This window comes from Mesitornis unicolor, unplaced genomic scaffold (assembly GCF_000695765.1).
Source record: "Mesitornis unicolor isolate BGI_N332 unplaced genomic scaffold, ASM69576v1 scaffold27873, whole genome shotgun sequence".
Taxonomy (NCBI): domain Eukaryota; kingdom Metazoa; phylum Chordata; class Aves; order Mesitornithiformes; family Mesitornithidae; genus Mesitornis; species Mesitornis unicolor.
The window spans coordinates 47,675-61,552 of NW_010174404.1; the positions used below are offsets into that span (position 1 = coordinate 47,675).

General features: G+C 37.6%; 1 protein-coding gene across 1 annotated transcript in view; it reads right to left on the reverse strand.

Annotated features, from left to right (window-relative positions):
- The window catches only part of LOC104538000 (macrophage mannose receptor 1-like), a 32,927-nt gene extending 20,441 nt beyond the window's left edge, over window positions 1–12,486 (reverse strand). The window contains exons 1-10 of the mRNA XM_010181036.1: window positions 12,426–12,486; window positions 9,731–9,892; window positions 8,724–8,837; window positions 7,450–7,596; window positions 6,020–6,202; window positions 4,971–5,125; window positions 3,367–3,480; window positions 2,114–2,229; window positions 1,122–1,270; window positions 72–271 (exon numbers count right to left, since the gene is read on the reverse strand). Of these exons, the coding sequence (XP_010179338.1) occupies window positions 72–271; window positions 1,122–1,270; window positions 2,114–2,229; window positions 3,367–3,480; window positions 4,971–5,125; window positions 6,020–6,202; window positions 7,450–7,596; window positions 8,724–8,837; window positions 9,731–9,892; window positions 12,426–12,486 (1,401 nt within the window). The remainder of the gene's footprint in view (window positions 1–71; window positions 272–1,121; window positions 1,271–2,113; window positions 2,230–3,366; window positions 3,481–4,970; window positions 5,126–6,019; window positions 6,203–7,449; window positions 7,597–8,723; window positions 8,838–9,730; window positions 9,893–12,425) is intronic.
- Window positions 12,487–13,878: the final 1,392 nt, after the last annotated feature.

Here is a 13,878-nt window from a genome sequence, read left to right on the forward strand (position 1 = left end):
GCAGCGAGCAGGGCACCGACCCCTGGGCTGCCCCATGCTCAGGCTCACAGTGAAGGTAGACACACACTTACTCTGAAGCACGAGTCTGCCTGGGAGGCTCCGTCCCAGCCTTCGGCACAAGCTGCTCCAGGCATTGGTACCATAGAAGCAGGAGGTGGCACTCCTGCTGCCTGCTGTTTGCAAAGATAATTTGCTGTCTTCTCACAGCTAACAACATCCCATAATCCAGCTGCAATTCCAGTTCCCATGGCAACACAGCCTTGCTTTTTTCCTTTGTGATAAGGAAAAGAAATTAGTAAAACTGGTCTTAATTGTTCTCTAAGAAATGAGACCTTTGCTTTAATTCATAGAAAATTATGAAAGAGGAAGATGCAGATCGTGCATACAAAATTATTTTTAATACTTCCTGCCAGAGTCCAGATATGAGCCAATGTCTCACAGACACACCTTTGCCAAAAACGGAGATTTGCAGCTTTATAATAGAAATCTTCCTTATCTTTCCACCCCCAGGGAATCACAGGGCAAATGGCACTTGATTTTATTTGGATATGTAGCAGATGGCCTGTCAACTACTTTGAGGTTCTCAATATCCAGGTAATTCAATATCAATAAGGCTGATATCAATCAAGTACAAGTTTGTTTTAAGGCAAAACTAGCTAGTGTAAAGGCAAGAGTTCCCACACAGATGCTCATCTGTTTCGTTGAAGTGCAAAACATCTGGACATTTGCATTTCTCACATGTGCGCCTTGTGGGTCAAAATAATCTGTCCATAATACTTTTTCTCAGTCTGATAAATTGTTGTTTACTGGTGTTAAAAAGTTGAAGAAAAGGAGACCATGGACCTTGCTAACTCCTGCACAGTATCACCTGCAATATAGCCCATTAAAAATCTGTTTCTGTACAACTTCACAGGAGACTAACTTACACACCACCTGACACTCAGCAGTGACAATGCTTCTGACACTGGCAAATGCAAAGTCTGATGGTGTTGGCCACCTACAGCTGCAGCTACAACAGAGAGTGCCTACTCTAATTTTTAACACCAGAGGATGGAAAGCAGAAACCTGCATGAATTGCAGCTGCACTCTGATCACAAGGGTTGAGCCCAGGCAGAGCTTACCTGGCATTGCTGTGTTCCAGTGTGTGAACAAAGGATTTTCACCGCTGGTCCACCTGAAACTCCCTCGTTCCTCTGTGTTGGAGAGACCAATCCAGAAATACTTTTCAGACCTCAGCCCCGTCAAACTAATCAGAAAGGCTTGCTCATTTCTGAAGTGGAAAACAGTGTTCATTCACAAGTGAGAAGTGGTACAAATAGAGGTATCAATATCATGCTAGCATGACCCTAAGCTCCTCAGGCAAAATCTCAGCAGGCTTTTAAATGTGGTCCAAAGAATTTGGTGAGGGACAACTTTCTCCATTCAGCTGAAGGCTCTACTTTCCCCCCAGTTCTGTGAAACGTTGCAAATCACTGCTCACATGAGCTTCTAGTGACATTCTAATATCTTACTTGTCTTTCCAAAATTTTGAGGTTCCTCAAACAGACCACCGTGTCAGGACCAAACTGTCAGCTTTGCTAGCCATCACCTCTGAAGGCAGTCATGTACCTCAGAGGCTATGAAGCCTGCAAAACCTGACTGAGACATGGGTACGTTGAATATGATACATTATGGCTGTGGTGGGGCAGGTCCTGGGGAAGATTTCCTACATTTGTTCAGAATTTGTCTTAGAAGGTATTTTAGGGAAATATTTCTGTTAAAGCTTTCCTATCATAATGAGGTAACACCCATCAGTAAATAGATGAAAATTGTAGTAACTCTTTTCCAACATAAAAAAAACCCAAACACAAAAATAACATAAAGGCTGTTTTAATTAGGAATTGAAAGATAAAACTATTTAACTCAAGCACCCCCAAAACTTGAAAAGTGCTGAAATAGGTTAAGTAGAAAGCCCTAAAACATTAAGTCTTTCTTTTCCTGCATGGATAATTTTATTTGGCGCATTTTTGAAAAGTGCTGAAAAAATGCTTTGAAGACTTAAAAAATGGAGAAGTTTTGCAAGTTTCTCTATCAAAAGCAGCAATTTGCAAGTATAAAAAAGATCTTTTCCTACCTGCTTTCCACCGTAGCTAGATAAGCTTTGCTCCATTCACATGTCTTATTTGCTTCTGAGAATGTTACAAGTGCAGAGCCTACCAAGTAACAGTGAAGACTGTATCTTTTCCAACCCTGTGACAAACATAAGGTTCTTAATGTGAAATTGAAAGAGAGTTCGATACAGAAATTAGCTCTGCTTTTTTGTGTATAAAGAGTCAATGTTAATTTTGTTGCAGCTAAGCTTAAAAACAAGATGAGTCAAGGATGACCTGTTAATAAACAAAAGCTGTTTTTTGCTGCTGTTTGCTTCTACAGAAGGCCTTTTTTACTTAAAGTATGACATTAAGATCTTGGTTTTCATCTCTTTTACATGTACATGGCTTTTCAGAAAAAATTGTGTCTGTTCTATTTGCTATCACTTCCCAAGGCTCTGTAAGGCTGGGCTTATTCAAACTGCACCTTAAAGAGCATGACATAATGAAATACAAAATATTGCAGTATGCAAATGAATTCATTTAGAAACACAGCTCCCCAGAGCCACCCCTGTCATTCTGAAGTGCAGTGGGTGAGGAGACTTTCTAAGCCAAGAGGAGTCCAGTCAGTGTTTGTCTTTGGGGAGGATAGAAAGGAGGAATAGCAGTAAACCACCCCTGCTTCTTCCTTCTCTTAGATTGATCTCTGCTGTCCACTATAGATATGAATTTCTGAAAAGGTCAATTCTGGAAAAATTACTTGTTTGGCAATAAATAACATGCTGATATCACTCAAAGGCCAAGTAAGTGGTCCATCAGTGGGAACATGGTACAGAAAATCTGATTGTTTTCTGTTTTGAAATTATTTTCTTTTGTTTATCATTCTTATATAGTAAAGACTTTATAAAGGCTTTAACTAGACAGCAGACCTGAGAGAAGAAACAAAATAGGTTTTGGTAATTTTACATGCATTGCTAGGCTAAGAACAGAGAGAGAATAGTGGTGAAATTATGATTTAAAAGTTATGTGTAATTTTGTCACAGGGTGGCTCATCTGACAATGGAGGGAAAGGAAGTATTCATGTACATGTAAATGAATCTTGACTTTCTTGAGTATTTTCAGAGCAAAAATTAAAAATGTACATATATTAGTAAATTGCTAGTAGGAAAAGACTAGGTTTCCTCAAAAGTAGATTTTCTAGCAGATGCATACACAAAGACTCTAAAAGAAGCAAGAACCAGTAAATTAATTCAGGTTCAATTTTACCAACATAACTAAATTATGAGAGAACGTTTACCTTCTGGCAGCCTGGATCTTCAATTGTCTCTTTTTCAGAGCACTGTGATGAAGGCTTCTTTTTACAGATGTAACCAAGCTGCTTATCACAAACATCAGTCACCCAGTATCCATCCTAGAAGAGCAGGGAGAAGAGACAAATGTAAAGAAGAGGTCATTTGTAAACTTAAGAAAACTAGTGTTTTCTTCTTTCTTTACTACAATGCCCACTGAAATATGTTACCTAGGAAGGCTATGAGATTATTGCTGGAGATTTATTTAAAAAAAAATAGACAACTCTGTCAAGATTGGTTTAAGATCCATTTGATGCTATTTTGAGATTAAAGAAGGAAATAAATAACAGCTCGAAGCCTCAGCATTAGTTGCTGTCATAGCTATCTATTTAATGAGAGGGTTTGTAAAGATACATCTCATCTGGTGCTAATAGAGCTGCATTATTTCATGACCTTTCAGGAAAAAAAGCTCATTGAAACTACAGTAATGCACATCTGAATGTGTTGCAGTAAATCTAACTATTTTATTCATCAAGGAGAAGACTCTGAAAATGACTGACTTATTTTAAAAAAAAGGAATTATGTAAAAATAAAATCGAAATAAGAGCTTTTTCCCCTCATAAAAATGTGGTTTAGGATCAATTCTATTGATGTCTAATACTGGCAAACATCAATATTATTCTATGATATAACAGTCCTTTCAATAACAGCATTTCAAATTGTTTCTTTTAAAATTCATGACATTTTTAGTGTGTGTATGTGCATGCACACGCATGTGAATGTGTCAAACAACCATGCCTTGCAAGAAAAGAAAGATTGTGAGCCAAGAAGTCAGAAATACTATAGGATTTTAGGTCAGGTATTTGGCAGGTAAGCATTAGAACTCTATGTCACAGAGGAATAAATGTGACCTAGTGCCGGTCTCCATGTCGCAATGCTGTGTGTGTCTCAGTGACATGACATTGAGGGACATAATGATCTATCAGATTGGAAAATGGGCTATGTAAATAACATCTATGATAACTACACAATGTACTAAGTAGTTGTGCCTGTTTTGGCTGAGATAGAGTTAATTTTCTTCATAGTCATCAGTATGGGGATATGTTCTTGATTTGTGCTGGAAACAGTGTTGATGATACAGGGATGTTTTAGTTACTGCTGAGCAGTGCTTACACAGAGTCAAGGCCTTTTCTGCTCCTCACACCACCCCACAAGCAAGTGGGCTGGGGGTGCACAAGAATTGCAGTGGAACAGCTGACTCTAACTGACCAAAGGGACGTTCCATACCATATGACATCATGCTCAGCATATAAAGCTGGGGGAAGAAGAAGGAAGGGGGGAGGTTTAGAGTGAAGGAGTTTGTCTTCTCAAGTAACCATTACACCTGATGGAGCCCTGCTTTCCGGAGAAGACTGAGCACCTGCTGTCAATGGGAAGTAGTGAATTAATTCCTTGGTTTCCTCTGCTCTGAACTTCTCTTCTGGTTGATGCCAAATTTATGAGGAAAACTATTTTAAGCTAAGATATAGAATGACTCCTGAATAAGCATATAATGGAAAATTATTTCAGACTGATGTGGTTATTAGTTTGCATTACTATAAAATGGTTATACCTGCCCCTTCATAACAACACAGTCCTCCAGACCATTTGTGTAGGTGGGATGCCTGCGTTGCCATTTGGTGAATGTCACAGGAGTCCCGTCACTCCACTCAAAATAGAAGTGAGCCTTCAGGTCGTTCAGACCCAGCCATAGCTCTTCTGTTGGCTCTGGATCATGAAAAGAAGTAGGTTTTCTTATGGTCTGCTGTGCAATACAGTGAATGTTATCACATGCAGAACAAACAGGGACTGATAAATCTGGGATGTGGTATGTGAGAGGTGGTCTTTGTGCTTTAATAAAAATACTATTTTCCCTTCAGATCTTCAGTAATCTATGTCATGGTTTGTATTGAAAAGGCCTCAGATTCTGTACAGAAATGCTGAGTTAAATAAACATAAGGCTCTTTATCGCTAGCAGAAGATTTTTGCAAACTTTCTGAGCATCTGTGATTCAGAACCACAAAATGGCACCTAGCATGGAGGATAGGACAGTGAGTGGCTGTGAGTGTCCCACCTCTCAGAAGATCATACTGAGCCCAAGCCATGAAGACATCTGCCAATACTTCCCCTTAATGGGGCAGCATTAGAGGACTTGTAATGGCCCATCGGGCATGTTCGCCAAGTCCAGCATGGGCAGCAAGTGTCAGGACTAGTTACAACAGATCCAAGGAAAGTCAGAAGTGAAAAGATATTACATTCTTAGAAGGATATATAACAAGAGGTTAGCCTCAGCAAGGAGTTTTAATCTGAGCAAGAAGTTTAGGTTTGGAACAAAGTTCTGAAGACATTGAACACAGAATAAAGATGTCAAAAGTGCTATTTTTAGAGATTTGTCTCTGTAAGGGATACAATTTTTTTTTCCCTCTTTATAATATATTACAATGTAGATTATTTCTTGATAAATATAAATCTACTTCTATGTTTATGCAACAATAACAACATAAGTTAGATTGATCCTTCCACTTGTGAGATTTCAGAGAAAGCAATAACAATTAATATGAAGCCCAGCTTTTATGTCACAGATAAAGCAAACACAATACAAGCCCATACATATATACTCACTGTAACCAAGCTGTGATACTAGAAAACTGTATTCAGCAATGTTGTGGACACTTGCCAAATCTCCATCTTGCTTTTTACATGAAGTTAGAGCATCTTTCCATATTTTGGGTTCCCGTTGAATGCTGTAGCAGTGCCCTATGTATGGCCACCAGCCATCTGGGCACTTAATGGGTCTCAATTCCTCTAAATCCAAAGCACAAATTTTCAGAGCAATTTTGTAAAAGGAAAATAAAGGACACTAGAATGAGCTCTCTCAAACACTCTTCACAAAAGTGGGACTATATGAATAAACATAAAGCTGTAGTTAGAATTGCAAATGCATTCAAATGAAAAACAAATATCATTAAGGCACAGTATGCTAAATATGCAAAATAGAATGGTGTGTCCTTAAGTAGAGAATCACTGAAAAACACAGAAATGCAATTTGAAATAATTGCAATTTGAAATAATTTCCTCTGGGAGGAAAGAGAGGCCAAAAGCAGATGTCAGCCTCTCCCCTCTTTGCCCCACAGAGCAGCTCAGGCAGTGTGTGATGGCCTCCTGTGCTGCATGCAGGGGCTGACATTAGGCTCAGTCTCCTGTTCAATGTTGTCTTGCAAATACTCATAATTTTCATATGCGGAAAAGTGTGAAGTAATTCTTTGGTAACTCCAGGTCAGTAAACAGTGAAAATTAGTGCAGAGTTGGTAGTTCTGTCTTCATATTAACTCAGTGGCTTTTTTATTGCTTAGATTCCTAAGTATCTTTAAAAGCTTAGTTTAAGCTTACTTTAAAAATAGAGTCCTGTATTTCTTCTTAAGGGTAATAGAGGAATAAATATTCTCTGAAATTATTTCATTAATTTCTTTAATATAACTACTTCTTCAAAAGTAGCTTCTTCAAAAATCACTCCTGTGTGTGGCATCTTCACAGTCACGTTGTGTCATTAAAAGCTGAGGTTGGGGTGGTCCATGGATGAAATCTAGTTTGTGTGAATACCGCTGCTCCTCCTGCTCTGCTCATAGGAACCCAATGCATTGCATACTGTTGCCATCAGAAGGAGACTTTTTGCATTAATATTAGAGTAACTGCAATTGCTTATTTGGAGCAAATGAGAAGAAAATGAGAAGCATAAAATTTATACTGTATTTATGTAAATTTGATTGCTGGCACTGGTTGCCATGACAGAGCAGCTTTTATGTGTCTTGCAAGAATGAATGATAGGGTGATGGAACAAAATAATAATATTCTCCTATGAATGTTTAATACACAATGGGAGGACAAAAGCAATATTTAAAAGTCTGTGTGTGCATGTATAGCTGTGTTTTTCAAAGGTTTCTAAAATCTTGGTTGAAAAGTAATGCTGCATACCTTTTATAATTTGCAGATCTTCTCAGATTGCTCTTTCTAGGAGTCAAAGAACAATCTCTCCTTTTATTTGACTGACCTACCTGTGGGTATGATGTCAGACTTTGAACTGAAGTTTCTCTTTTTACAAATGTAGCCGAGTCTCTGGTTACATGCTTTGTTTTCCCATTTAGCATTCTTTCTGGGATTCATCACTCCACAGATTTTCCCAGGGAGCAGAGAAGGACTTCCTTTGAGTAAGAAAGAAAATAGAATCACAGCAAAAATAAATAAAATATAGAAAAAACATCATATTTTCTGTAGAAACCTCAACTTATTCTGACTTCTTTAATGCTTAATATAAAGAAGCCCTCTCCCATGGGATAGCTGGTGGTGTAGTTTATAGGGTGCTGCTTTTAGTCTATGCTTTGAAACTGAAGTAATGACTCTCCATTGACTTTGTGTTAGGACAGTACTGGCAAATTTCTGGTTCTTTTCCTGACATCATGCTCACAGACAGAGCAGCTTAAGACAGACCACTGTGCTGTGTCAAAAACTTCCAAACTTTAAAAATATTCAGTTCTAAATTGTACTATCCCTCCAGCGTATTTCAAGAATTTCATAATTCTACTTTACCATAAAATAGTTTTAATCTTTTCTGTTGTTGTGTGTAAAAACCTCCATAAGCAGTGAAAGAAATTGCCTGATAGAGAATTTTTGAAAACTTTGAGGAGAGTTTAATTATTCCTTTACTACTTTGTAATTTTTCCAAAATAAGAGATGGCTTGAAATACTCATGGCACAAAGAAAACCTGGGACCAAAAAGCCAACAAGCAAACAGAAGAACTCCCCATATATGAGAAGCACCACAAACCCACCTGTGTCTCCTTTCCTTGAGACGATCCACTGAAATTTTGCATGAACTGCTGAGGAATTATGAGCTGGCTCTGTAAGCCTCTCAATAATATTTAGAACTTCTTCAGACAACACAGTGCCATTATTTTCTAAATATTTTACTACTTTTCGAAGATTTTATTTATATTTATATGGCAACATGCTATAGAAAAATTCAGATCTCTAGTCTGTAGAGTTATATATATATATAAAAATGACATTCTGTTTTCATAAACAAGCCCTTTGTTTATATATAGAAAAAAATAAAGTTTAAAGAACTTGCTATAGCTGATATCCACAGTGAACTTGGCAATTTGGAAGTCTACTTCTTAAAATAAAGATCTAGATCTTCAGCTGTTGCTAGATCTTTGGCTATTGTAAATCAGAATGGGCTTTCCTGAAATAAAAGTAGCTAGGGAAGTTTTTATTAGTTGATGTCTTATCAGAATCTATTCAAAGATTAGAAAATAGATACAACTCTTACCTGGAGCCCAGTTTAAATATCTGAAAGGGCTGTCCCCAGCCCATTGCCATCCACTGTTGAAATTCAAAATGTTCAATCCAATCCAGAATGCAAAACTGAAATTTTTAGTTAGCTCTAAATTAGAAAAAAAAAGTCAGTGGTATCTTCCTATTCTCATTCCTAGCAAGTTCATCTAAAAACAATAAGTCAAAAGTAAGAAATTTGTATTTCTTAGTTTAAATCAGCCCAAAAAACTAGTACTTTCCCCATTACTGAGGTGCACGTATTAAAAAACAATAAAATATGTAAAGAGCTCAGTAGTTAAAAGGGTAAATTAACATCTTATTTCACTACTTAAATGAGAGTTTTCACTTGTTTCATTACAACATAAAAGATGTAAAAATTACCTTACTTTTCATTAGAGAATTGTGCTAAAATATTTCTGTAACAGATTTCATGGAGCTAGTATATCAAAGACAAAGAAAGTGTACCAGTCAGTTGTTTCCAGATTTTTTTCTATTTGAGTAGTTTCAAAGTCTCCTGATCCCAGAATACTTTTATCTGAAATCCACTGGAGCTGTCTGGAGTTTATGTATGCAAATATAATTATATTATGACCAAACTAGCCATCATCATATGTTCTCCTAGAAAGGTTAATAATTCTTGAAACATAGAGGGAAAATGTAAATTTGAAGATCAGACCATCACCCTGCTCAGGAATGAGTGCCCCAGCACAAAGGCAAGAGGAGAAAACCCTTCCCCCTAGGACAAGCTGCAGAAGATGCGGTGGCTCCCACCTGGAGCACAAAGGTGGGATGGGGCCATTTCCCCCTCTGTAGAGGTTTGGGACCAAGCCTTCATAAAAAACCACCATTAAGTGGAAGGGTAGTTCAGACTATTTCCCTTTTGGCAGCTACTGTACCACTCCTGACACTGTCTGCTTCACCGAGTCGTAAGACAAGGTACCCAATTTCATCATCCTAACCTCTAGGCAGCATATTTTAAGGTCTTGTTCTCTATCATTTTACCTCCTATATATGCTTGTTCATGAATGTCTGTGATGCTTAGTAATTCTGCATTTTGCTGCTGACAGCTTTTCCTTGCTTGGTGCCATGTTAGAGCTGATTCTGAGTTTATCTGATAGTGAATGCCAGTTGAAACATCTTCTGTCCAAAATCTTTCTGTGTCATCTGGAAGAAGTGACATAAAAAACTGCTATTAGAGAATTGACATTGCACCAACTAAAAGCAAATGAAGTATGTAATGATGCAAAATCTCTAAATCTCTAAAAATGCACAGTATTAACTGTATGCTATCATCAGTTTTAAAGCCCCAGAAAAATTTTTATCAGATTAAGCATCAATTAAAAAAAAGGTGTAATATTTTTTTGAAATTAAAACTATTATTTTAAATTTCCAAGTTTTATAAGGGAGTGAATGGGTGTCCTATATTTGTTTTAAAATTGTCTTTTATACAAAATGTAGTAATAAGTAAACCAGACAAATCTGTTGATTGAAAAAAGAGATTCTAGGGTGAAGTCAGAGGAGGAAAGTAAGTGTACAGATGAACTATGATCCTAGAGGTTCTTCATCCCTGCAGGGCATTAACTCCCTCTTAGGTCATCATCAGGAGAAGTAGCCTTTAAAAAAATGGCAGAACCTGGCCCTTCACAGCCCAAGGAGCTATAAACAGAGTCTGTGTAGCACCAAAGTGCAGATCGACTGCAGTCTTTGGTTGCAGAAGAACTCATGAAACCTTGCAAAACTGTTGTGCCATTGGGAGGGCAGCTAGTGAGAAGAGTGAAACAATTTGTTGTCCCTCCTGAGATGGAGGGATCCAAACATAAGTTTGGTGCAGAAGATAGTACAAAAAATGGGAGAATATAATAATTTCAGCAGTAGTGTTCTTGTGTAGGTTGGCAATAGGAGTCAAGAACAAGATAAGAAATGAATGTTAAAGGGAAAAAACATTATATAGCAGTTTAAGTGAGAATTGACCTACAGGGCATGCCTGAGGAATGAAGAGCAATGGGAATTTTTTGAAAGGAAGGTATCAGTCTACATTCATGCTCATCATGCTGTGCACTTAAGTCAGACAAAATGAAATATCAAAGAGGCTCCTCAGCTCTCTGGTCCATAAAGAGAAACAGCCACCTCCAGCAGGTGAGTCAGAGCCTGTCTGGGGCTGAACCACACTCTGGAGGCACCTCTTCTTCTCCACTTGCTATAGAGGGAGCACTTGGCTACTGGAGCTAGTGTTCAGTCAGATTACTTTCATTTGGGCTACTCTTACAAGATTCGTTATGAGGCTGGGCAGCTGGTAGCTGATAAAGAACTTGGCAGCTCAGTAGATGTTCTTCTCAACAACATTTCATGACAAGTTAATAAATAAATGCAGGACTTACTTAGTGGGCAAAATCCATACAGTTTATCAGCATCAAAGTCTGCAGTTGTTGCACACCAGAGCCAGCCATCTGACCTACCAGCATCTGTGCATGCATTGTAGTGTTTGTCTTCATATTTGAAAGGGAATACACATGGCTGTCCATTGGCGTTTCCTTGTAATGTAAAGGTATCTAGGGAAAAGACAGGGTTAAGACGACATATGAAAATAATCATAAAATCATAAATCTGACTTCCTACTAGTGAATCTAAGATAGTCAGTATATCTGTCTGTCTATCTAAACTGAGAGGTCACACCATCTTTTTTTTTTATTCTTTTTCATTTTTTCCACTTTTGCAGCTGGAGATTTTAAATAAAATGTTGGTTTGGGGTTTAAATACTGTGTTTACAGTTTGAAATATATATATACACCTTGTATGAAAGTCAAATTATATGATGATAAGTTGCTGATAAGTTGTGATTCCTGAAGACAGGAAAACAACAGCAATGAGTTCACTGCAATGTTGTATTCTGTAGGTTTCAATAGGTTCATCTTATAAATTTATTTTTTCATTAGTTATTTAAAGAAAAAGGATAGTTGACCAGAGAGAACACAGATCAGGTTGTCATGAGTATATTTACACAGAAAAAACTTTAGGTTTCAATTGCACATTTCTGCACTTAGAGAGGTCTTGCAGATTCACCCTCAACTCAGATTCTTTAAGGTTAGCAATGCTTCATCTTCTTAAACTATCATAGTACTACGGAGGCATTCTTTTACCCTGAAATTTCTAATCTATGCTCTCAATCTCACATTCATGCAAACACATTCATCTGCTTAGTTCTACATATGTTACTGCTTTACCTTTTTCTCTATAGCAATACCAAATAAGTGATTTACATCTTCAGACCAGAACTGTTCTTCTAATTTGGTCAGTTTGGAGAGGAGGAGCCAGCTCTTCCTTCTCATACCTTGGGCTCCAAAATGCTTTGACTGATCACTGCACCATGGGTGTGATGAGGAGGGTAAATGGAAAGAGCTCTATGCTCCCTCATCTCTCATCACCCTCCCATGCAGTTCCATCTCATTTAATATTTCCGCAGACAGAATTTCCAGTTTAAAGATCCTGCTCTTATACCTCCACTTCCCCAGTATCCCTACATCTCCCTTCTTATTCTGTGAATTAAGAACTGTCAGGAAGATATTCAACATATTCTTTAGATCATGTATCAAAACTGATAACAAATACAAAATAATCGGTCTATGCATTAAAACTGTAAAGCTGCCCAAGTAGAAGCATTTTCATACCTAGTTTAGCACAAAACCAACAGAAAACTTACCCAGTGCCTGTAATGAACCATACACGAGGGAAAGAAAAACTAGGAACCTGAAGAAGCTCATTGTAAATGTAACTTGATTTTCATTGCTCTACCAAAGTTGGACTGTAAGATTGTTGGTGTATAAAATCCTTCTGAGTGAGGATAGTATCACGTCTTTCTCTGTGTTAAAGGGCTGATGGATAAAGTTCTGTACTCGAAATAAGGAAATATGCTGTCACATGGTATTTTGAAATAACTAGAGCGTACATTGCAAACACTGCTGCCTTTGAAGAACGAGACACTTCCAAAACTGAAATGTCCATCCATGTAAAAAGAGGTGGTGCCACTTGTCTTTTTCTGATTCTTTGCTAGTATTATATACAGCTCAGTTGGCAGGGTACTACATAGGACAACTTGCGAACTGGTGTAAAGAAACCTGTAGTGAAATATCAACTAAAAATTTGGCCTTTAAGATGTAAGCTCTAACCCTTACATCACAGAAACAAATGGAGATAAACCCCCACTGATTCAGTCTATCACTATAATGGCACAGCTCTACGTATCTGCAAGAAAGAGCAAATCGTACAGGATCTGCAGTATTCAGTGCCTTATGAAAGCTCACTTTGAGGGCTAAAATTGCTTTTTTTTCCTGCATTGTTACACTTCTTGCTTTGATCACAGTTTGAGATTGGGCTGTTTATAACTACTTCTTGAAGATCTGAACGAAGTGAAGATGTTCAATGCTACAGGCTAGTGATAAGCTTCCTTGTAACAGGAAGAAAACTTTTGTCTGAAATAGTTTTGCCAAGAAAAAGGATATGTTCATCTATCTGAGAAACTCCTAATGAGGGTGTTTCAGGACAAAGCCAAGCATAAGCTACATTGGAAAAGCTCCTTTTAAACTCTGAGCTCATTTGGTGCTCATTGGTATACTTGGCATGGCAATTCTTGTACAACTACGCTGCAAAACTGTGTTGGCACACGGAGGAACATCCTACTGTTCCTTCTGTTTATTTACATCAGTGAAATTAAAAGAAGTTGTGATAACAAAATTGAAAAAAGTGAGAAGTTAAATACTTAGTAATGAGATATATATAGAAGTTGAACAGAAAATGTCTTATGTCAAGCAACTATCTTTGCTTTTATTTATAAGCCATTAGGGAAAATTATTGCAATAACTGGCTAAACTTGCTGATTTGGCTGTTAAGAAGTATTAATAGAGAAAAACACTTCCAATAAAAAAAAAGTCTGGATTTCACTAAAATTAGGAATTGAATAAATTAATAATAACTATTCGATATGCAGGTGACATTCAGGGAAAGCTTAGTGTGAGCAAGACTTGCAAGAGTTGCCCAAAGTCCTAAAGCTGACTGGTACCACAGACAGTGATGGAGTGGGAAGGAAATAGAAGCTGAGTTTACTGAGTGAAACCATATTTCAGATACATCTCAAATCACAAAATGAAATGGCTCTG